At 40.0% G+C, this 25,886-nt stretch overlaps 1 protein-coding gene across 1 annotated transcript; it reads left to right on the top strand.

Annotated features, from left to right (window-relative positions):
- Positions 1–1,043: 1,043 nt before the first annotated feature.
- On the top strand, positions 1,044–24,143 carry LOC149318337 (alanine--glyoxylate aminotransferase-like). The gene is made up of 11 exons (XM_089507786.1): positions 1,044–1,292; positions 2,256–2,448; positions 15,487–15,551; positions 15,918–16,018; positions 18,277–18,347; positions 19,646–19,730; positions 20,709–20,804; positions 21,769–21,838; positions 22,507–22,602; positions 23,434–23,562; positions 24,036–24,143. Exons 1-11 carry the CDS (start codon positions 1,044–1,046, stop codon positions 24,141–24,143), a joined length of 1,263 nt encoding a protein of 420 aa, XP_089363912.1.
- Positions 24,144–25,886: the final 1,743 nt, after the last annotated feature.

The following is a 25,886-nucleotide window of genomic DNA, read 5'->3' as shown; positions in this document are numbered from 1 at the left end:
CAGAATTGGTTCTTTTCAGGTTCTCAAGCAGGGATGGACAATTGTAGCACTCCACACTATTTTGGTCTGCAGTTTTCGTCAGCTAAAGCCAACACAGCCAAAGACACAGGATTGTGGAAGATGGAGTGCAGAAACATCTGGAAGACCACAGTTGCCCATCCCTGCTCTGGAGTAACAATGAGCAGACAGCTGGGACCAGCTCTTGCATTAGAAAGAAACTATATCAGACAGTTGATTTAGGACGACATTGAAAGAGCAACAAATGGTTTATGCAGTTATTGTTTTGCTTTTATTGCCACAAATAAAGGGAGATAAGGTAGTTGATAGCTTTTTTCTGCGACAGACATCAAAGTAACATGATTTATATTAGTGTTAAGAGAGTCAATTTGATGATCCATCTCAAGCAGAAAAATGACTTGGGCTTGTCCTGCCAAAGCAGGGGAAAGCAAACAGGCATGCCTACTTGTTAATTCTTTTAGTAAGGCAAAATTTAAAATTGCTGCTCCTGGCAAACTATTAACAGAGGATACTTTAACAGACCAGTGCTGAACAGCTACAGTTTAAGGGCAAAATCCACATTTTATTTTAGGTTCAGTGCTTTATGATATAAGCAATCTCTAGCAGAACAGTCCAATAGTTCTGACCCTCTTTTGAAGCAACATTTGAGGGAAGCAACTTTTATAGAGGTAACAGAAACATGGGGATCCTCTCAAAATTGTCCAAAGAACATGGGCAAAATGACACCTGAACTTTGTATGTTTGACATGTAACTTTTCTGCTCTGACAGGTGCAGAATTCTCAGGCAAGGAAGGCCAAAAGCTTTAGAAAACAAAGCTTTCCAGGAGAAAACGGAGGAGAAGTTGTATGCTGCTACCACTGCTAAATCCTATGAGCAGAAACCTGAGGGCGAGTAACAGAACAAAATAGGCTTTGAGTCACTGGAAGATTTTTTCAGAAGAAGAGGGAGGCGCTCCAGCATTTATTGTATCTAAGATCTGTTTGCTTTTTCCTGACCCCAACAATCCCTCTATTTAAGGTCAGGGATGAGCAGTGTTTTCCTAGTGCAACAGACAGCAGCTTGGACTCGCGTTTGGCTGCCTCTGCTTTCAGCCCAGTGTTGCCGCTCCATGTCTTCCCAAAAGCTTCTTGTGGGTCCCCCTGCACCTCTGCTACAGCCACTGTTTGTGCCAGAGAGGCTTTTACTGGGTCCCGGACCTTCCAATTCTCCTCCGCGGATCTTGTCTGCAGGTGGTCGACAGCTAATAGGGCATATCCACAAAGAAATGATCCAGGTAAGGGTTACAATCCCAACTCCTCATGAGACTTGTAACCAAAGTCCATATCATCCTTCATCTTGTTGTTACCCAGTCTTGGGGCATCACTCTGACACACTGCTTAATTTTTCCTTCATCTGTTCATTAGCTTTTTTTGTTCTCTTAAAAAGGGGATTTTCTGACTAAAACTATTGACTGAGAAATACAGATTCCACCATTCTTTATCTACTCTATTGGTTAAATCAGAAGTAAGTCAAGGAATTCAAACTGGAATTTCTTCTCCTTGGGTGGGATTAGTTCTTGCTCTTGAACTGAAGGGACTATTTGATCCTCTGAAATGGGGATATGAATCTATCGCACCAAAATTATCTTGGTCTTGATCCACTAGGCATTTTGTGCATCTTTGAAAAGCTAACTCTTTTAAACTTAGAGCTCTTAGTGATTTCCTCCTTAACAACCATGATTTTGTCACCAAGAAAAAGAAGAAAAGGAGAAAACAGTTGTGATCACAGGTTGAAGAAAAAGATAGCTGGGTTCTTTGTGCAACTCTCTTAAAGAGACAAGATAAATACATAATAAAAACCTGATCTTGAAGCACTGAGAGACATTAAGATTAAGGCCCTATGAATTCTTAATGAAATATGCCACATCAGATAACCTCGGCATTCAATCTCTGAATAGGAGAATATGGTGGCTGCTTTAAGTAATATAAGAGCAACCAACCTATTCTGCACTATAAGACAATACATAACCTCATACACAGACCCTTACATCAAGCTGGGTCACTATTAAACAGTAGCATAATTTCAGAAGAGTGTTTTCGGCTAGGTTCAACCACTTCTTTTTATCCTTCCACACAAGCTTATATACAACTTTTAATGGGTACCACTAAATGAGCCTTCACAGATGTAAATATACATAAACATTGCCAACTCTGGGGAAGCTATTTTAAACACTGATTGTCTTCTCTATTGTCCTCAGATTATGGATGAGATCAAGCTGGGAATTCAGTATGCATTCCAGACGCAGAACCCCCTCACACTGGCTGTCAGTGGCACAGGCCATTGTGCCATGGAAGCAGCCTTCCTGAACATGGTGGAGAAGGGAGACAAAGTGTTGATAGCTGTGAATGGATACTGGGGTGAACGAGCAACAGATGTTGCCAAGAGGCTTGGTATGTGTTTTGGATTTTTTTGCTATTTATTTATACTTTAGTCAGTTTCCAGAGTGCTTGGATTAAACCAGGTTGGGCAATTGTAGAAACCCAAAGCAACTGACACACCTGATGTGACTGGAAGTGACATCACATCATTGCTGTTTTCAAAATTAGTGCATTTTAAGACAATTATTCTGTTGTTTTCAAAGTTTTTTGGGGGGCTTGTGGAGGCCCAAGTGATCTGTTTTTGTGGGTAAAATTTGGAGTGCAAATTGATTTTTTTTTATTTTGGGAGTTCCTGGGGGCTGCACTTTGGGGCCCCAAAAGGAGCATGGGGCCAACATGTCACAGTTTGCTCATCTCTCTTAGAAACTATGGAGGCTCATTACCTTTCCTTCAAAATAATGCCTTTCTATTACAATCTAAACTGGGCAACCATTTATAGTGCTGCAACAGTGATGACTTAGGCTGTAATTTTATATCCACTCACCTAGAAGTAAGTCCCATTGTACTCAATGAGATATACTTACTAGCTAGGTTTGGGGTTATGCTGTCAACATACATGTTTTATCACACATACAAGAGAGGAAGTTATAAGAAATGGGCTATTCCCCTGCAGCATTTCTCCATTTAAGCTGTGTATTGTTAAAGCAGATGACATAATAGTTTGAATGGCCTGGCTTATTAATTAAATTCTGAGCCTACTATCATATCGTATAAGACAATGAAGGGTCTTTCAGCATTTTTAGGACTAAAGAAGTTATTGTGACATAAAATGGAATATACACTAGCCTTACCCAACCAAGTTTCATCTAGATATGTTGGACCACAACTCCCAGAATGGCCATGCTACATGGGAGAGATGAGACTTGTACTCCAACACATATGTGGGCAACAGACTGAACAGAAGAATTGTCCAGAGGATTTGTGAGCAAAGGGCAGCCCTCCAAAAATTGTTGGACTGTTTGGACTGGAAGAAGAGCTTCCATTATTGTAAGTGGAAGTGTTTCTTCCAGTGAAAATGACAGAAGATGACAAGAGGAAAAAGATTCCACTTAAATATTAGGAAGAACTTTCAGACAGTAAGAGCTGTGGTGAAATAAACTGATTTGGAGGGTAAGATACTCATGTAGAGGCTGCATCAATAGAAGTATAGTGTCCAGATCAAAGGAAGTAGTAGTGCCACTCTATTCTGCTTTGGTCAGCCCCTCCTGAAACACTGTGACCATTTTTGGGCACCACAATTCAAAAAAGATGTTGACAAGCTGGAGTGTGTCCAGAGGAAGGCAACCAAAATGGTGAAGGGTCTGGAAACCATGGCCTATGAGCAGAGGCTTAGTGAGCTGGGTATCTTTAGCCTGGACAAGAGAAGGTTAAGAGGTGATATAATAGCCCTGTTTAAATATTTGAAGGGGTGTCATATTGAAGATGGAATAAGCTTGTTTTCTGCTGCTCCAAGAATGGAACATGGAACAATGAATGGAAGCTACAAGAAAAGAGATTTCACCTCAACATTAGGAAGAACTTCCTGACAGTAAAATCTGTTAGACAGTGGGACACACTCCCTCGGAGAGTGGTGGAGTCTCCTTCCTTGGAGATTTTTAAACAGAGGTTAGATGACCATTTGTCAGGGGTGGTTTGATTGTGAGTTCCTGCATGGCAGCGAGTTGGACTTGATGGCCCTTGAGGTATCTTTCAACTCTATGATTCCATGATGGCTATTTTTGGGGAGCATTTTAGTTTCATGAATGGCAGGGGTTAGACCAGATCAGCTTTGAGGTTCCTTCCAGTTCTATAATTCTATGATCTAGATGAGCTTGGAAAAGCCACCTTCAATCCTGTTCTGGAAGAAAGGTGGGATATAAAGTCATTAAATAAATAAACAAATAAAGCCCTCCTACCTCCCATGCTAGGGTCTATATTGAGGTCTGCTTTCTTTTTGAAAAGCAGTAGTTGTAATTGCACAATACAGCTTATTTCATTTGTATATAACAACAAAGTGAAGCACTTAATTCCTCTCACAAAGTGGGCTATATATAACAAATGTGTTAGTTTTTAAAGGGTCCCAACACTTGCAGTTTTGATTTCTAGATCCTACCATCATTATTCCTTTGAAATTATCATGACTGCTTCTGCTCCTAATGTAGGTTAGTGCTACAGCACATACTTTCCATGCAAAAGGTCCCAGTTTTTTAGTGCCACTAGTTAAGGCTGGGCAAGGTCTGTATTTGAAACCATGGAGAGCTTCTGTTACTTAGATGAGTAAATATCAGTCTATTTAGAGCAATGGCCTGATTCTGTACAAGACAGATGGTTCTTTTTCTTTGATACTGTTTCAGATCTATTCTATGTTTATTTCAGTCTGACATCAGTTTTAATAATTAAATGCGTAATTCCTGATCAGTGTTTACCTATATACAGTACACTGAAGTTTCTCATGGAATTTGACTGGACTTTGAAAGGTTGCTACTATGTACTTGAGTTAATACGTGACTCATTTAAAACAGAAGAGCCGGTGCATTTCAAACATAGATGCTGTGATCTGCTATGTTTCCATTACCCTAATGGGAACATGGATCCCTTCCTACCCCTTACACTTAAAGGAAAGAAGAGGAACGTGTGGCCCTTCAGATGTTGTTGGACTGCTATTGTCTTTCTAATGTTTAGGTGGAATCTTTTCTTAGTCATAGAGCCCTAGAATCATAGCGTTGGAAAGTGCATCATGGTGCGTCTAGTCCAAACACAACCTTACTCAGTGTAGGATCTCCACCTAAAGAATCCCCATCAGGTAGCTGTTCAGTCTCTTTTTGAAGACACCCAGAGAAGGAGAATGCACCACCTTTCTAGTTGATTGATTCCATTGTCAAGCCACTCTTACAGTTCTTTCTGATGTTCAGTTGAAATCTACTCTCCTGTAACTTCAGTCCATTAGATCAGTTCTGACCCTCTGGGCCAATAGAAAGCAGGCCTGTTCCCTCCTCTGTATGATAGCCTATGAGATATTTAAAGAGTGAAATCATGTCATCTTTCAGTCTTCTCTTCACCAAGTAGAGCAAACCCAGCTCCTTCCACCTTTCCAAATACATTTTGTTCCCCTTACCTCCTATCATCCTTGTTGCCCAACTCCAACTTGTCTATATCCTTCTAAAATGAGGTACCTAGAGCTGAACATCATACTCCAGATGAAGCCTAATATAATGGGACTATTGCTTTCCTTGACTTGGAAACTTTGCTTCTATTAATGCAGGCTGAAATGGCATTCATCTCTCCCTCTCTCTTTATTTCTTTCTTTTTTGCTGCAGCATCAGACTGCTGGCTCATGTTCAATTAACAATCAACAATAATCCCAAGATTCTTTTAATAATAAATAATAATAAAAATTTTTATTTATATACCGCCCTTCCAATAGATCAGGGCGGTTAACAGCAGGTTAAAAACAATAATAAATACATCAATGCAAACCAATACAATATCACAAATTCAATAAAAAACAGAAAAGCCCCAAATTAGCCAATCCCTTGCCGGTGAAGAGGAAGGAGGCCCATTGGACTTTAGTCGGGGAATGCAATACAGAAAAGGAAGGTCTTTAGATCCCTTCTAAATTGGGCCAGGGAGGTGGCCGAGCAGAGCTCTATGGGCAGCGTATTCCAGAGGGCCGGGGCGGCAATGGAGAATGTCTTCCTAGTAGTGGAGACAAGCCTAGCCCCGGGAACCCTAAGTAATATAGTACTGCTGAGACATTTATTTCCCGCATCCTATATCTGTGCATTTGGTTTTTGTGACCTAGAAGTAAAATTTTACACTTGTCTCTATTGCATTTCATTTTATTAATTTCTACGCATTTGTCTTTATCAAGATCTGTTTGAATCCTGTTCCTATCTTCCAATGTGTCTGTCACCTTTGCCAGTTTTGGGTCATCTGAAAACTTTATTAGGATTCCTTCCATCTAGGTCACTGATAAAAATCTTGAGGAGTAATAGCCCCCAATAGGATGTCAGGGATGATGGGAGTTGTAGCTCTTCACCTCTGGCTCGAACTCACCACCTTGTTACGCACCGGCGCTGACCAGTTTTGGCCAGTGGTTAAAGCTTTGCTCTAAAGCAGCAGAGTTACAGAGAGTAGGCTGAAGACCCTGACAAACTCTCCAAGCCTTCTCACTCTTGCTTCCACAGAAGTCTTCCCACTTCTTCAGGATCCAGCTGGCTCTTGTATCTTCACCCAAGACACCAGACAACTCAGTAGTCTTATATAAAAGATCTACTTTATTCTACTATATACAGCTCCAAAACTATCCAACACAACTCCCCACTACTACTACCCACAAAATACATTGGGATTCATAGCCATTATTATAGTCATTGCAAGATACCACCCACTGTTGTCTGTTTCCACCCAGTGGGCGTGTACATCCACTCTCATTGGCTCTCTTGGTTCAACCCACAATTAATGATTTCATCATCTCAGCCTTGACCACTTAACAATTCTCAGGTGTGTTCAATTATCCACTTTACATTTCTGTCCTTGGCATTTAGGACTTGCTAATTCCATTACCTTTTACACCTGTGTGGCTTCTAATTGCTTCTGCTGAGTCACCCTGACTCTCACATACAAGTTTTATTTCAATCACTGTATATCCCATGTTGCTTTTTCCTTAACAATCCCCTCCGAAATAAAATATTGTATGTGGCTTACAATGTCATTCCCACCATTTGTGTCAACCTTTCATGTTTTTCCACTGTCAGTGCTTTAGTAAACAAATCTGCTATGTTATTTTGTGTTTCTATGTACCTCAACTCTATTTCTCCTTTTTGAACCATGTCTCTTACATTTTGGTATCTTACACCCACATATTTGGTTCTGTTCTTTAAACTTTCTGTTTCAGCCATCGCTATGCATGATTGCTAATCTTCTTGAATTTCTACCGGTACTCTGAAATTTTCGTTCAAGTCATTTAACAATTGTTCAAGCCATTGTACCTCGTTCACAATTTCGTTCAAAGCTGCAAATTCTGCTTCAGATGTGCTCAACGCTACGTTTGTTTGTTTTCTGCTTCTCCATACTATTGGACTTTCACTATACTTGATTATCATTCCTGTAACTGACTTCTTGTCTCCTAATTCTGAAGCAAATGAACTGTCTACATAGCAATCTAAATCTGCATTACTGCTTCTGATGATTAACTTTTTGTCTATAGTCCCTTTCAAATATCTTAACAAGTGTTTTACAGCTGTCCAATCCTCAACTTTAGGATCACAAAGTCTTCTGGATAAAACGTTAATGGCATACGAAATGTCTGGTCTAGTGTGGCAAGAAATGAATTGTAAAGATCCTATGATGCTCCTGAAAAAAGTCTTGTCCTCAAAATCTCTAGTTGTTGGCTCAGAAACGAAACCGGTTGTCATTGGAGCTCTAACTATCTTAGCATTCTGTAGTCCACACTTTTCAATCAAGTTTTCTATCTTCTTTCTCTGGCTTAACAAACAATGTCCTTCTTGTGTCCATTCAACATTAATGCCTAAATAAGATTTCAACAAACCTAGATCTTTTAAAACAAACTTTTCAGACAATTCTCTCTTCACTGACTCAATTTGCTGTTTTGATTTTGCTGCCACGCACAAGTCATCCACATAAATCACCAACACTATGTCTCCTTTTGTATACACACAAGCATCTGCCACGCTTCTTTTGTATCCTAACTTAACTAACTCGTCATTAATGCACAAATTCCAAGCTCTGGCACTCTGTTTTAAACCATACAATGCCTTCTTCAATCTATAAACTTTCTGACTTCCATTCTCCTCAAAACCTTGTGGCTGTTCCATAAAAATTTCTTCATCTAAATTTGCATTTAAATAAGCTGTTTCAAAATCAAAATGTTCAACAACTAGATTCCTTCTTGCTGCTACAGCTAACACCATTCTCAAACTTTCTGGCTTTGCTGTTGGAGAATAAGTCTTATCAAAATTCTCATACTGTTGTTGTGCAAAACCCTTAGCTACCAATCTTGCTTTGTACTTAATGCTTCCATCAGGCATTTCCTTTCTCTTATACACCCATTTACAACCAATCACTTTCTTATCTCTGGGTCTATCAACAATTTCAAAAACATTTTTGTTCACCAAGCAACTAAATTCACTATCCATTGCTTCACACCATCTTTCTTGTTCTTCCCTAGAAAAAGTTTCTAACTCTTCAAAACTCTCAGGCTCTTCTACCACTGTACAAGCTCTTGCCTGCGTCACAACAAATCTATCTGGTGACTTTCTAACTCTGTGACTACGCCTGGGTATGAATTCTGCCGTTCTGCCTCTCTCTTCATCACTGTCTGCACTAGAAGTTGTTGTCTTTCGGCTAAACCTTTTGTCTTCTGTCATTCTAGTGGTCACTGGTCTTGTTTGTGTCTCCCCATCAGAGGTACTACCACTACTGCTAGTAGAGGCTTCTGGCTTGACTGAAACCCCTCCGTTTCCTGAAGTTGGTTCAGTCTGTGCTTCCCGCTCACTTGAGCTTCCTAACCTCAAGAACACTTCCTTGTTGGCATGCAGTTTGTCCCAGCCAGCATGTCTTTCAAAATTTGCAGACCTGGAGTACTGCACTTCTCTTCCTCCCAAAAGAAACTTGTAGCTATTCCCTGAGTATCCTAAAAACATAAGTCTTTTACTCTTGGGTTCTCCTTTCCTCCTAAAACAAGCAGGTATGTACACATGTGCATATTGTCCAAAAACTCTTAAATATTTAAAATTTGGCACTCTCCCATACAAGACCCTGTAGGGAATGTCCTCAATCTCTGAATGAAACAACCTGTTGCTTATGTGTATGGCAGTCAGAGTTGCTTCACCCCAGAAGCTGTTTCCAACCCCCGCATCTGCCATCAAGCAAGCAGATATCCTTTTTATGTCCTGGATTTTCCTTTCTGCTAAACCATCCTCACTTGGACAAGCAGGGTTAGTGGTTTCATGTCTTATCCCCACCTTCTGGAACCAATTATATAGCTGGTTGTTTAAAAATTCGCCACCTCTATCTGTAACAATTGTTCCAACTCTGCTATCAAATTGTCTTTCAATCATCCTTACCCATGCTTTCAAACTTTGCCCAGCATCAGACTTATTTTTCAATATTCTTACAAAAGCATATCTTGAATATCTATCCACAGTTACTAGGAAATATTTGCTTCCTCCTAATGACAAACAATTAGCTTGGGCTACATCAGCATGGACAAACTGAAATGGTCTTTGAGCAATTCTTTTGGATTTCTTAGCAACTGAAAAAGCTCTGACCTTCACTTGATTACAAACAGTACAGTCTAAATGATTTTTGCATTCTGCTACTTTTAAATCTGGACACATGCTTATTAAATTCTTTAAACACTTGAAACTAGCATGGCCAAATTTTCTGTGGAGCTCATGTATGCAGTCTTTGTGCAATGGAACATTATCAATACTATTAGCATTCTCTACCTTGTAATTATCAACATTTTCTTCCAAGAAATAAAACTTATCCTTTTTCAAACCTATGCCACGCAGTTCTCCATTCAAGGTTATTTTACACAGATTCTTTTCAAATGTGACTATGTAGTCTCTGTCTGTTAATCTGCTCACTGATAACAAATTGTTTTCTAATTCCTTTACATGCAAAACATCATTAAAGTTTTCTTTTAGCCCTGGAATGTAAACTGTTCCCATTTGATTTGCAGTACTAAGCTCATTCCCATCAGCCAAAACTACAGCATTTACATTGGCTGGCTTCTTATCACTTATCAAGTTAATATTATTACACATGGAGGACGAAGCTCCTGAATCTACAAGCCACTTAGAGTTTGCATTTTGTTTTTCCTTAATCATGGTTGCAAACACCTTATTATTATTTCTATTGTCCTTCAAAAATGGCGGCTTGGACTGCTTCTGCTTCTGGCCGTGCCGTGGTTGCTCTCTTGCTTGCTTCTATCAGCAGCCAACTGCTTGCAGTGCCTCTGCAGATGTCCAATCTTCTTACAGTAGAAACATTTTCTTTGCTTCCTTGAAGAAGCTGCCTGGTCCAGCCCACGCACATCAGGCTTGGCTTGCTCACTTGGCACAGTCTTAGAAGTTGGAGCGTCATTCCTCTCAGACAACCTCCTCTGGTTTTCTTCCAGAATCCTGGCCACAACTAAGTCTCTCGTCAGTTCTTCTGCCGGTAAGTTTTGCAAAGCATTGGTGATGTTGCCCCAAGTAGGGTCTAATGATTCAATCAAAATATAACACTGCTGTTCTCTACTTATTTCTACTCCTCTTAGCTCAGCCTGCACAAACAAGTCTTGCATTGTTTTAAAATGCTCTATCACACACTGCCCTTTTGCCATCTTCTGCCTATAAATTCTCTTAGACCATAGCATTTTTGCAAAGGCAGTCGAAGGAGTGTGTAGTCTTTGAAGTGTTTCCCACACATCTTTCGCGGTCTGTTTATCCCTTACGTCATTAATCAAGTCTTCTTCCAGCATTAGAAAAAGACAAGCTTTGGCTTTGTTATCTTTTTCTTTCGTGGCTTCATTTGCGTCTGCTGGCAGCCCGGCTTCAACTGTGGCCCACAAACTTTCTTTTACAAGTAGAGACTGGGCATAGATCTTCCAGGTGGAGTAGTTGCTTCTGTTCAGTTTACTAAACTTCAAAATCTCCATCTTAATTTGTGTAGTGACTCAATTGACACAGTCCTTCTGAGTATGCACAGCTGACCCCTTTTGGGCTTAATCAAAACACAGGAGGAGTTACTCACGGAGCTTATCAGTGCAGCGCAAACAGCTTGCTCTGATCTGTCTTCCACGAAACTGTCTTCCACTCTCTGGAACTTTCAGCTTCTGTGGATGCTGGGTGCTGCAGTACCTGGGCCCATAACCCTTGTCAGGGATGATGGGAGTTGTAGCTCTTCACCTCTGGCTCGAACTCACCACCTTGTTACACACCGGCGCTGACCAGTTTTGGCCAGTGGTTAAAGCTTTGCTCTAAAGCAGCAGAGTTACAGAGAGTAGGCTGAAGACCCTGACAAACTCTCCAAGCCTTCTCACTCTTGCTTCCACAGAAGTCTTCCCACTTCTTCAGGATCCAGCTGGCTCTTGTATCTTCACCCAAGACACCAGACAACTCAGTAGTCTTATATAAAAGATCTACTTTATTCTACTATATACAGCTCCAAAACTATCCAATACAACTCCTCACTACTATCCACTACTACCCACAAAATACATTGGGATTCATAGCCATTATTATAGTCATTGGATAATACCACCCACTCTTGTCAGTTTCCACCCAGTGGGCGTGTACATCCACTCTCATTGGCTCTCTTGGTTCAACCCACAATTAATGATTTCATCATCTCAGCCTTGACCACTTAACAATTCTCAGGTGTGTTCAATTATCCACTTTACATTTCTGTCCTTGGCATTTAGGACTTGCTAATTCCATTACCTTTTACACCTGTGTGGCTTCTAATTGCTTCTGCTGAGTCACCCTGACTCTCACATACATGTTTTATTTCTTTCACTGTATATCCCATGTTAACATAGGACACAACCCTGAGACACTCCAATTGAGTTCTTCCAATTTGAAGCACAGCTGTTGACAACAACTCTGAGTATGATTTCCCAACCAATTATGAATGGATCTGACAGTGTTCCCATCTATTCTACATTTAATCAATTTGCTAATAAAAAATATTATGGGGGAACCTTGCTGAAATCTAGATAAATGGCATCCACCGCATTCCCACATCTACAGAAGTAGTGGCCTGATTTTTTTTTAAAAAAAGATAAAAGTTTGACAAAAAAATTGGCAACCAATTCCTTCAGTACCTTGCTGTTCATCTGGCCCTGCAGATTAGAACTCACTGCGGTCAACTAAGTGATTCCTGCCAAATTTCCTATCAGTCTGGATTTCCAATCCAGATCCTTGCCAAGGTCTCAGCATGGAAATACAGAGCTATGGGAGGGGGGGTTGTCAGAATAGAGGTAAAACAGATATTGAGTAGGTCTGCCTTTCCACGCTGATTGGTTAGCATTTTGCCATTCTTATTGAACACCCCCCCCACATCAAATGGATCTGAAAAGGCCATTTTTGTTACCTTTTGCTTGCATGGCCAGTCTCAGTTCAAGAGCTTTAGCTTTCTTTACTATTCCTGCAGGCTTGAGCTATATTCTTCCTTGGTGATTGCCTTTCCTTCCATTCAATACACATGCTCCTTTTTCTTTTCCTTGAGTTTGCAGTGAAGCCACATTGGTTTTCAGATGTTTCTCATTTCCCTCTCTTCATGTGATTGTTTGTGACTGTGCTGTTTGCAACTCATTCTTCAAAAACTCCCACCCTTTCTGGGTGTCATTTTTCTTTAGCATTTCTAGCCATAGTATTCTTCCCAGTAATTCCCTTCTTAAAATAAGCTTGCTAAAAATCCAAGGTCCATGTTTGACTATATTATTTTTTGCCTCATCCCACAATTGCAAATTCTGGCATTACGTGGTCCATTCCCTCTAAAGTACCAACTAGCTTGATTCCAGTCAACACCTCATTCCTTTTGGTTAGGATCAAATCCAAGATTGCCATTTTCCTTGTTCCTTTCTATACCTTTTGAAACAAATTATTAGCAAGGCACATCAGGAATTTGTTGAAGCTAGAAAAAAGTTGTGCGTTTAGAATCGCCTCCCATGGGAAGCGAACTGAAGTGCTACAACATCATGTGGTAAGGGCACAGAAACCCACTACTCAATGGCTCGGCTTCCATTTTGTTTCCTCATGCAGTAAAGCTCTTAGTCTCCCAGCAGATATAAGGCGAATTGAAACCCCACTGCATCCAAAACAACTAATTCTTGTATCTTTCAAAAGCATAATCCAAAATCTCTTCTTGGTTTGATTGCCTGTAGTAAATTCTTGCCACATTGTTGCTTTTATTTATTTCTCCATTTATTTTTTACCCGAATGCTCTCAGCTGGTCCACCTTGATTATTCTCATGGATTTCTGTACAACTACATTTGTCTTTGACACATAACACTACTTCCTCTCATTTTCTGCCACAGCTATTCTTTTTGAATAGGTTATATGCTTCAGTTGTAATATTCCAATCATGGGAGTCATCCCACCAGGTCTCCATTATGCCTATAAAATCATATTTACCTTCCTCCACTAGGACTTCTTGTTTGTTTTCCAAACTCTGTGTGTTTGTGTAGACATCTGAAACTTTGTTTGTGCTCACCTATTAATTTACTGTCATTTTTTCTGTGGATCTATTTCTCTTCCTAAGATCCTCCTCTAGAATTCACATCCCTGTATTTAGAGCTTACCTTTGGACTAATGTTTGAGCTATCATCTCCAACCTGCTCAGCAATTTAGTTTTAAAACCTCTTGGATCACTTCTGCCCTGTGACATTAAGCAGTATCAACCTGATTGCTCCAGGGGTTCTCTAGTATCACCTCCAGACTAGGCAAGGACTTACATTCCCCATATATGCAGTGAGTCTAATTCTTACTAGAGTTGCCCTTTTCTCAACCAACATACAATATTATTCAAATCTTAATTTTATTCAGATCTACTCAGGAGTATGCCTCTGTACACTGTCCTCAGACTACAAAGCACAACTCCATTCCAAGCAACATTTTCCTGGTCAGCACTGTACAATTCATTTTCATGCAACAGCTTCTCAACCTTTGAATACCAATTTAATGGCTTACCTCCAGCTGAAGATAAAAATGCAAGAAACTTGCAGATGGCAATACTCCTACAAGAGGGTGAACAGTCTCTCCAGGAATGGCAATTCACTTTCTCAGTGGGTTGCAGAGTCCCCTTGCGCTGTTTACCACAAACAATACCATTTTTCAAAACCAAAGCTGGTCCTCTGACCATTTTTGGCTTTGTCCCCCCCCCCCCCCCATTCAATTTTTTGCAGTCTCTGCATCCCCCAGAGAGTCCCAGGAAGAGAGGATTGTGAAAATAATAAATAAAATAAAACTTTTATTTGTATCCCGCTTTTCTGCTGCAGGGTAATCAAAGCGACTTACATGTTAAAACAACATCAATATACAGCACATAATACATATACAATGCAATATCTAACCCCACCTTAAAAAGAATTAAACACAATGCAATTAAAATTAATCTGTTAAAATAGAATATTATCAACAGTCCAATAATCCAACGGGTAAAGTGGTGGCATACTACATAAGAAGGAGGGAATTTATTCGTAGTTGAGTCATTCTATTCAGAGAAGGCCTGCCAGAAGAGGTCTGTCTTAACAGCTTTTTTAAAGCTGTCTAGGCATGTAATTTGACAGATCTCTTTCGGCAGGCCATTCTACAGTCTGGTGGCAGTTGCGGAAAATGTCCTCTGGGAGGTTGCATTTAGTCTGGTCTTTATCGACTGCAATAAGTTCCTCCCAGAGGACCTGAGAGTGTGGGGTGGATTATACGCAAGTAGGCGATCCCTTAGATAGGTTGGACTCAAGCCATGTAGGGCTTTCAAGGTGATAACCAACTCCTTGTACTGTGCCTGGAAGCCAACAGGCAGCCAGTGGAGTGACTTTAAGATGGGTGTTATGTGGTCACTCCTAGATTTTCCGGTGACCAACCTGGCTGCCATAGTCTTCCGAGCTAAGTACAAGGGTAAAAAACCAATCGAGTTGCCCATCCCTGACTGTACCTCTCATTTCAACTCACAGGAAACGAAAAACAAATAAGGCCAGGGGCAGAAGGTCCATGCACAGTTCAGCGATTGCTGCAAAACCTATGCTCCTGCACATAAAAGGATTTGATACTTAGGATCACAGAAAGCTTCCTAATACTGAAGCAGACCTTTAGGCCATTTGTCCCAGATAAGTACTATCAACACAATGACTTATTGGCACTGGATCTTATTTCCTACCTTCACCTAAAGAATTTGGGGGTTTCTACCTGCAAAGCATGCACTCTACCACTGAGCTACTGTATGTCTCCTCCCTCAAATAACTGCATTGCATTCCTGCAACTTTAAGAGTAATTTCTTCCCTTGAGCTATAATTCCTACTGATGTCCAAGAAACATAATTTGTCATTAATTGCCTTATAGGAGGTGAAGTATATCAGCTGACAAAATCCCCTGGAGAGTATTTTACTTTGGAAGAAGTAGAGAAGGTGAGTTGAGTGGGCAAAGCATGCTTAAAGTACAGTTTGCAGAGTGGATTCCCTCATTTTTTGCCTTGTATTGATGACTAGAACTCAGTGTGTGGTCTCAGCAGGGACGTAGCTAGGATTTTAGGAAGGGGGGGTCCAGACTAAGTGCCACCATTATAATGGGGCTTGGGTGCGGCGGCGCAGCAGCACACACCATTCATTTTTCTAATGGAAGGGGGGTCCGAACCCCAAGAACCCCCCCCCCTGGCTACGTCCCTGGTCTCAGCATTTTTATTAGTTTGATTTTAATTCCTTTTTAATTTTGTTATTTTGTACATTTCTCTCACATACACACATATGATTCTTTCTCCCCTACTCCTATCATAGGGTTTGCTGCAACATACTCCCGTTTTATTCTTTATCACACATGGAGAATCATCCACTGGAGTACTTCAACCACTGGATGGCCTTGGCGATCTCTGTCACAGGTCAGTGGGGTCATGGGGAGAGGCCAAATATCATGATAATAGATAAGGCTGACAGGTGTCCTGTAGGGATTGGTTTGGCAAAAATATTACTGGTAGATTTTCTGGAGAAGCAGGGAAACTGGGCACTGTATGCCAGGAAGTACTCAATGAAGCATCACAGACAACTCTAGCATGGTTACCAAAGAACAATGAGTTAAGCATTTACCAGAAGAATGTGCGATGCCACACTTAAATGGAACCCACAGTCAATGAAGGATGAATTTTGCTAATGCTGGTTCATGAACAGGTGTTTCAGGCCAATGGCTCTGCAAAATATGACTGGAGTAGAGACTCATTAGTCTCACTGACAAATAAAGCCTGTAAAAGCAAAGTGAAAGATGGGGGGGAAATCAGTATATACAGAATTTTCTCCAGTAAAAGCATCTGCAAGAATTTTATCCTGCTAAAGCTGAAACTACATGTTACACCATGTTTCTTTTTGGATGATGGCTGTGAAACATAAAGCAGTCATATAGGCTACAAGAAAGAAATGAAGGTAGTCAGACAGAGAGAGGTTGCTGAGCAATTTTAAACTTCCAATTATTTTTCATATCTATAAATTTATATATATACATTTCTGCCTTCACCTGCTTCTCCAGCTCCAAATATCCATCTCCAGGTTGATTTGTTCACATTAAGGGAAGAATAATATGGACACTAGGTGTGCATTTCTCCATACTGTCAGAAACTGATTGAATCTGTCATGAGTTGTATGTAATTAGTTATGTGTAGTAATATAGGAGGTACTATTTTACAGTTGTCTGACTTGGGTGCATTGTTGTTACAGGGGATGATGACAAGTGTAGTGCCCTGGTGCCTTGGTTGGGCAGTGGTTAAATGCCTGTACTGCAGCCCTCACTCAAAACCATAGGGTTGCGAGTTCAAGACCAGCAAAAGGGCTCAAGCTCGACTCAGGCTTGCATCCTTCCAAGGTCGCTAAAATGAGTACCCAGACTGTTGGGGGCAAATTAGCTTACAATTGTAAACCACTTAGACACTGCTTAGGCAGTATGAAGCGGTATATAAATGAAGCTTGTTTGTTTGTTTGCTTGTTTGTTCCTGGCAAAGAATTTCAATTGCTTGGTATAGGACAAATGGGTGTGAGATGAGATTTCCTAAGGTTTCTCACAGAATAGATCTAGAGGGGGAAACTGAACATGTCAAAGGGGAACTGGGCGATTAGACCATGAAGGATGGTAGATCGAAATGTATTAACGTATGGACAAATCATAGCCAAGCCCACTGAATTTCAGAGTGGAGAATTGTGAATATGGAATTGCTGTTTGGGGATGATAGCAGTTCTGTCTGCAAATGTCTTCCTGCTAATATCTACAGTTTCTGAAATTAAGTTCTTGCTGTGTGAAATACAGAAGGCTGGTTAATCGAACTGTGTGTGTGGGAGGGGAGGTAGTTCTGGAACCATACATTTAAAAAAATCTGGGAAGTGTTATTTTGAATACTGCACCCCAAAATGAGTTAATCAGACTTCCATAATTCAGATGTGAAACATATATGGACTGCTATGATTAAAAATGATATCAGAGGATAGTGTCAAGAAATTCCCACATAAGATGTCATTTAATCCTATCTTGAATGTTTTACACATCATGCATGTGTCTAATGTGCTCAGTCTCAAGCAAGAATACCTAGGGACTGCATTTTAAGTCACTATCCCTTACCTCCCTTGTTTTACCATGTAAAGGGATCCATTGAGACTAACTGAAATACTTCAGTAGCATGAGCTTTCGTAGACTTGAGTTGACTTCCTCAGATGCATGTGTGACAAAGTGGGCTCAAGTCTACAAAACTTCATGCTACCAACTTATTTCTTTCAGTGCAGACAGCCCTGAAGGGGCAGCCTCCAGCAGCCCCTTTTACAGCCAGATTGGGGCCGTGGCAACCGCACGCCACAGCCCCAATCTGGCTTTTGCAGGGTGCAAAAAGCTCCTTTTTGCACCCTGCAAAGGGTGCGATAGCAGTGCCACAGCTTTAAGACACTCCTTTGAGGCTGTGTTGTATGGAGTGGCACATGGCATTACGTCACCCTGGGGTGGAGTCAGGGGACGTATCATGTGGACACTACGCTCTGACTCCACCCCCAGGCTGGCCTTTAAGGCCAGTCTGCACAGGGCCTTAGTCTCAAAGGTGCTACAAGATCCCTTTGAATGCTGATTTCCCAGTCTGACACGGCTATGTCTTTGAATTCCCCCTTGTTTTAGGTATAATTGCTTACTACTGGTGGATGCTGTAGCATCTTTAGGTGGAGCTCCAATTCTCATGGACCAGCAAGGTGATCTATTATTATTATAACATAAAGATTTGTCATATTTTTTTCCATTTTGAGGCTTTACATAAAAGTGAAAGTTAGGAATGGGTATTAGCATTGAGGTTATTACCCAGAATTGACTGACTAACCATTCCTAGCAAAGATTTATGCTGGAGGATAAATGGGGACTTGCTGTGGAATGATCTTTAGCATGGTTCATGCACTCAGTGTTCCAACTGCAATGTTAGGGGAAATTAACATTAAAAATAGCTGCAGCAGATACTTTGTTTCTGTGTCACCCATGTATTTTCACATAATGAATACAGATGTTTTCAGGTCATGATTTCCCTATATTCTATACTAGTGATTCCCAAATTTTAGTCCTCCAGTAGTTTGAGACTTCAACTCCTAGCAGCTTCAGCCTACTTGGCCAAAAGTCAGGGATTCTGGGAGCTGAAGTCCAAAACATCTGGACAAAGTTTGGGAATCACTGTTTTATAGCAAGGGTGGACAATATGGCCCCTGAACATAGACGCCAGAACTGCTTCTATGGCTCTCAGTGGCGACTTTTAAGAAAGCCTTCAAATATGCCCAAGGGGAGCATTTTCACCACGTCTCACCAAACAAGAAACAAGAAGCAAACAAGACAGGTCACTTTCTGTTGTTGTTTAAAAAAAGGTATCTCCTGAGCCTGAAATAGTCCAGGAGGCTTCAAAATTACAAAAATGTTACTCATGCTCCCAGACTGTGTTTGGGGTCATTTGAGGGCAAAAATTATTTTTTCATGTGTGTTTGTCTGTATGTGTGTATAGGTACAGCCTTCCAAGGTCTTTTGTGGGACCAATGTAGCCCCATTGCCTCTACCTCTGCTCTGTATATGTTACTTTTATGCTAGTATAAATGTTGTTTTTCATCATCGTTTTTCATCATCATCATCATCATCATCATCATCATCATCATCATCATCATCCTGGGATATTTTTTTTAATGTGTAAGAAATTTTCTGAACTTTCCAGCATTCCCTCTAAAAAGAAATAGTTAAATCAGTTTAAATGTCTAATGGGATATGTCCCACAAATCTAGCATTATAACCCCCCCCTCCATGAAATCTTAATTTCTCCAAAATCTTATTTCACAGTGACTTCTAAAACAGCCACCTACTTTACAAAATGACATGTCAGGAAAGGAGTTTATTAAGAGAGTCATAGTGCAGTACTAAACAGAGAAGGAAAACTAGGTCCACATTATTCCTCTATGATAAAGATTTTCTTATCTGTCAAAACGACATAACTCTTAACATTTTGCTCTTATTTAAAACACAGGAATTGACATTCTCTACTCGGGTTCCCAGAAGGTTTTAAGTGCACCACCTGGCGCTTGCCCCATTTCGTTCAGTGAAAGAGCCAGGTAAGAATAAGTTTGCCTATCTATGATGCATGTCATTTTCAATAGGACGCGAGGTACCACCACATGTTGTGGAGAACAGGACAGGGCCAAAATCCCTGGAGAAAGTCATTTCTGGTTTTAAAAAACAGTTTTGTTTTGTTATTAAATGTGAAACAAGGGAATCGGAGACTGCAACCTACTATAAAGGCAAATTACCATTCCTGGGAGCTGCCTGGGGGAAAAATCATGTCTTTTGATGAGAAAAAGAGCACTCCAGGAATCTGAAGGGACTGGGGGGAAATACACAAAATAAAATAAAATAAAAATATAGTCTGGGAGGCTGCATCAGACACTAGGCCTGTACTTTGAACACACCTGAGCACATTCTTACTTACTTAAAAAAAAAAACAGCCTAAGTGATGGCATTTGGCATTGACTTTGAAAACACAGAGGAAATTGCCAAGTGCAAGTCTATATCTAATCTATTTATTGTCATTGCTATCATACTTTTTAATACTGGCAGGCAGACTTGTATTTTCTCACTTTAGTCTGTTGGATCACTCTCACTCAGCAATGTATATTGTGCAAAATAAAAGGAAACAGAAAGAACACAGAAGAACCATATTGCTTTAGACTTAAAATGTTCAAATTAAACACACACAGTCATGAACCATCCAGGAAAATATTCAGCCAGCCTTTGGTTCCACCATTGGTGAGAATGCATAGTAACAGCATATTATCAAGATCTTTTTTGTTTTGTTTTTTATCAACGGCACAATTACTTCCTCACATTCTTAGCACTATTCCCATTCAGATCCAACCCTTATAGGACTTGGACCCCAAACCAGTGTCATACCACTCCAAATGAACAATTGCTCTTTACTTCTATTGAATGTGAAGTTTACAATATATACTGTACTTTGGGCAGAGGATGCCGAAATCTGCAATTTGTTGGATTCATTTCCTGAAGTGCTCAATCTTTGCCTTTCATTTTGTCAGGAAGAAGATTTATACCAGGAAGACAAAGCCAGTCTCCTTCTATCTGGACATGGAGGAGTTGACCAAATATTGGGGCAGTGATGACAACCCAAGAAAGTAAGAATTTATGATACCATTTTTCTTATTTCTATTCTGGAAAGTAACTTTTGGTTTCTCAAAAATGGACTGAGCTCTATTAATCACCTGTACAACTGCACTACTTTTCTCCAAACTAAAGCCTGTTACAGACAGCCAAAATAAAGCTGCTTCGAGTCACAGTGGAGGCATGGTGTTTCAATGATGCATGCGTCCTAAGAGTCCAAAAGCCACGCTCCAGTCCTTAGGGCTGGAGCGTGGCTTTGGTGCGACTTCTGGACTCTTAGGACGCATGCATCATTGAAACACCATTATCTCCACTGTGATTCGAAGCAGCTTTATTTTGGCTGTCTGTAACAGGCCTAAGATTCAAAATAGAAGCTATGATACTATAAGTGTATTCACATTGCAGAAATAAAGCAGTTTCACACCACTATAACTGTCATGGCTCCATCATGTGGAATTCAGTTTGATGGGGCACAAGACCTCTCGAGACAGACCAGGCTGAATACCTCACAAAACCATAAATCCCAAGGTTCCACAGGATGGAGCCATAACAGTTGGTGTCAAACTGCTTCACTTCTGCAGTGTGGCTGGTTTCTTTATCACACATCTTTCTATCACAGGAGTGATTCTGAATAGACATATGACAGGAAAGGGAGGAGTTTATCAATCCCTGCCATTCTTTCCGTTCTCCAAGGTTGCTTTGAATCAAACATACAAACTTATGCAATTGCATATCACATGTTTACACCTTGGAAAATCTGACATGCAAATGCAAGCACATATATTTCATTCAATATGGGTTTTTAGCTTTAAATTACAAAATAGTACAATATTTCCCAGTTGCATTATCTGATTCCCTCTTCCACAAAGGAACAGAAGCCATGTCCATAATTGTATCATATTAAATATTACAACCTATATTATAGATTATAATGTGATTATAATGCATCTGTCTTACGTGCTACATGCACTTTTACAGATATCATCATACAGCTCCTATCAACACATTTTTTTGTTTGCGAGAAGCCTTGGCAATTCTTGCAGAAAAGGTCAGTTGCTACAAGTGAGTGAAAATCATAAGGTGAAGATTGGGTGGACAGAGTGTGGTAAATGAAACAAATGGTAGATTCTGAATCAGTGTTATTTTTTTCATTTCATTGGAAAAGGAAATTTTGCAACAGTTTGTTGTACAGATAGGCAAACTGGGCCCTTGGTATCCGCTGGGATTTGATTCCAGGACCCTCTGTGGATACCAAAATCTGTGAATGCTCAAGTCCTATTAAATATAATGGTATCATAAAATGGTGTGCCTTATATAAAATGGCAAAATCAAGGTTTGCTTTTGGGATTTTTTTTTTAATATTCTCACGCCTTGGATAGTTGAATGCGTGGATATGGAGGGCCAGCTGTATAGTGCTCATTCTTGAAAGTACAAAACAGTATCATCTTTAATTGGAAAGAGAATAAAAAACCTAGAGATTGATCCCTTAATTACCTTTCTAAGTTAGTTGGTTTGAGATGAGTAGCAAAGATGCTCTGCTTGTTTTACTGTTTGTGATCTGGACACAAAACTAATGCCAGGCAGATGATAAAACATATTTCTATCTCATTCACAAACTTGGCACTTCAAAAGATGAAAATGCTTACGTACTATTTAACTACTGCATACTAGCAATGTATAATATCAAAAATCTCTCTCTCTCTCTCTCTCTCATAGGGACTAGAAAACTCATGGAAAGTTCACCAGGAGAACAGCCTGTATCTGTGTTCAGGGCTACAGAAATTAGGCCTCAAACTCTTTGTAAAAGAACCAGTAAGATTGAAACTACAATAACAAGAGCAGAATGTGGGTCATACTAATAACCAATACAATGAGCAAGAGATATAATTTATATGTGTGCTATTTCTTATAGCACCAAGTGCCGTCTGATGAGCTGAGCTCCTGTCACTAGTTGCAGCTTCTGACCAACCTAGCAGTTTGAAAGCATGCAAGTGCAGATAGATAAATAAGTACTAATTCAGTGGGAAGGTAACAGCATTTTGTGCAGTCATGCCGGTCACATGACCACCAGAGTCATCCTCAGACAACGCTGGCTCTTCAGCTTAGTAATGGAGATGAGCACCGTCCTCTGCAGTCGGTTACGACTAGATGTTTATGTCAAGGAGAAACCTTTACCTTTACCTCTTATAAGAGCTCTTTAAAGTGAAGATATGAGAATGGGAGGGAAAAGAAATGATGGTAATTTCTGTAAGATAGAGAAGAAGTAATCATCGAAGCACTTGATTCATAACATCAGTCTAACTAAAGATGAAGATTATGTGAATACCTTTTTGTTTTATGAACACTCATGCCACTTATAGCACTGATAAATTTATGTTCTTTTTACACTTGTTCAACCACAACCATTAGTAGGACAAAAATGTGGGTATTGGATATTTGAAATAAACTTTTGATTTTCCAGTGTAAGTCTACCCTCAAACAGAATCAAGTTGATGAACCAGACTATTCGTCAATAGGCTCTACAGCTACACATTCACAGGCTTCCACACAAAGAAAAACAGGAAGGCAGGGACTGTAAATGCACTGAAAATCAAATCCAGAAAGCACAAGAGAGTTTCCAACCCATTCCTTTCTATTTTGCAGGATGCAAGGCTTCCAACAGTCAACACTGTTCTTGTACCTGAAGGATACAACTGGAAAGAAATAACAGAATATATTATGAAACATCATGGGATTGAGGTTTCAGGAGGCCTGGGTGCTTCAGCTGGCAAGGTAGATACAGTCTCGTGATAAGAAATAATAAAACACGTTTGCTATTTGGTTCTCAACATACCAGCAGAATCCTTTTAATATATCTTACATTACTCCTGATGTGGCTATTAATTCCAAATTATATAGCACAGAAAATTATATAAAACTTGATTATAGGATGAGAGCTAAAAATTCACATATGCACACATACCCATTCATAAAAAAAATCAGCAGGCTTAGAATATAGCTTTCTCCCTGATGTGATATTTTCTGTCTAAAATATTAATATTCAAAATACACAAACCCTTTCCTATCCTATGAAGCAATTAAGTCCAAAGAGGGATGAATCACTTTGTGGTCTTAATTCAGGCCAAGTTTAAACAAACACAGCCATTACCATTTACAGATATGGATTACAGAAGGGCAGTCCCAGGCTTTCCAGGAGTTTGCAAAACGATTAATAATATATTGTTTTTACCTTTTCTCATCATCAGGTTCTTCGAATAGGACTGATGGGTTACAACTCTACTAAATTCAATGTTGACAGAGTCCTTCATGCCCTGGATGATGCCCTCCAGCACTGTCTGAAGAACAAGCTATGAGATCCTACTCCACTGCTCAGAAAAATTTGCTCCTATTTGCCCTTTAGCCTTTCCTTTCAAATTTGCTCAGTAAAGTATGGTCTAATTGCTTTAGCCTGCCATCTTTTTCACTTGATCAGGCATGGGAAGTGTTTCACATGTTGGGAAGTCTTTCACATCTGGACAGTTAAACTGAAGTCCTGTGAAGTAATCAGGGGTTCTTTCTACACAATCAAATTCTCAACTATTTTTCTGCATTCCAAAATGGCTGTGTAACTATAGCTTTCACTTAATACAGAAATAAATGTTGTTTTCATTGCCATGTAATTATATGCACATTAACAGAAGATGACTAAATGCAAGATATACCCTTATGTTTGAGTATTTGACTAGTTGTTGCAATTCTTTGGTTGAAATCTATTTCCTGCACTATATTAGCAGCAGATTTTCCAAGGCTGCACAACAGCAATAAAAAACAAAAACAAAATCTGTCTTCTCTTTACAGCCTACTCTCCAGTTCCTTCAAGACTAGAATGACTGCAGCCTTTTTCCTCCTGTCACTACTGCCTATACTGGTATAGTTATACTAATGGGTTGTGTGCCTTCAAGTCGTTTCCAACTTATGGCAACTATTACGGGATTTTCTTGGCAACATTTGTTCAGAGGTGATTACCCATTGCTTCCCCCTGAGGCTGAGAGCATATGACTTGCCCAAGGGCACCCAATGGGTTTCATGGCTGAACAGGAATCAAACCCTGGTCTCCAAAGTCATAGTCCAACTCTCAAACCATTATGCCACACTGGCTCTCAGTTACACTAATACAGAATATGAAAAAGATTTTAGCCTGTTTTTCTTTACACTAAATATATGCTTCTTTGTCCAAGCTAGCATAAGCATATTAGCTTGCATACAGTTCTGGTGGCATATATATGTATAAAAGAAGAGCCACCGTGGTGTATTGATTTGAATGTTGGGCTATGGCTCTGGAAACCAGGGTTTAAACCCCTGCTCAGATGTGGAAACCCAGTGGATGTCCTTGGGCACATTACACTCAAAACCTTGAATGTACATGTCACAGGCAACAATTACATGATCATATTGCTTTGAATGCTCTGAGAACAGGGTAGTTAGGTCCAGTTCCAGCATACCAGCAATAAATTGGATGAAGATTGCAAAAATCAAGAGCTAGCTTGGTATTAGCTTTAGATCAAAATAAGTCTTCACACTCTGAAGACTAATCCATGTGCCAACCATACAACAGGTTTCAGATTTGTGCACTCTTTACCTTGTAGTATGCACCACTACCTTGTAGTATGCACCACGCTTCAACAGCCCTGAATCCACACAAGAGGGAACAGAATTGCTCTGGAGCATCCCCTCATTTTTATCTCCATTTGCACTGCCTCCTTTGCTCTCCTAGAATAGGTCAAATGCTGACTTTATTAACAGCAAACCAACACTTTCAAATCTCTGTCAGTGACATGTTCTGTTCTCCTCCTTTTGTTCTATGCCTAAAATATTATATAATTCAATGGAATTCAATTAAATGAGAATTAAATACAACAACACAGACTGCTAAGTAACTCGTGGATCAGAAATTCAAATTATTCCCCCCCCCCCCCCAAAAAAAAAATAAGAAGCAGATACTCAGGTTGTTTAATAGACTGATATTCTAACATACTCCTAGATAGCACTTCTCAACAATCATAAAAATTAGACAAAAACATTGAAAAGGAAAATGAGAGTATTTGCCTGATTTTGGC

The sequence above is a fragment of the Sceloporus occidentalis genome, unplaced genomic scaffold (genome assembly GCF_023333645.1).
Source record: "Sceloporus occidentalis isolate IW3139 unplaced genomic scaffold, rSceOcc1.0.p SCAF_2, whole genome shotgun sequence".
In the NCBI taxonomy this organism is placed as follows: Eukaryota; Metazoa; Chordata; class Lepidosauria; order Squamata; family Phrynosomatidae; genus Sceloporus; species Sceloporus occidentalis.
Note: the sequence above shows the minus strand (reverse complement) of the source record. Positions and strands in the feature narration are given on the sequence as shown.

What these genes read in the sequence shown, in the direction of transcription:
- LOC149318337 (XM_089507786.1), top strand. Translation starts at nt 1,044, where the DNA reads ATGAGCAGTGTTTTCCTAGTGCAACAGACAGCAGCTTGGACTCGCGTT. An exon ending in AACTCTTTGTAAAAGAACCA is followed by an intron (nt 22,603 to 23,433) that starts GTAAGATTGAAA and finishes TCTATTTTGCAG; the next exon opens with GATGCAAGGCTTCCAACAGT. An exon ending in TGGGTGCTTCAGCTGGCAAG is followed by an intron (nt 23,563 to 24,035) that starts GTAGATACAGTC and finishes TCTCATCATCAG; the next exon opens with GTTCTTCGAATAGGACTGAT.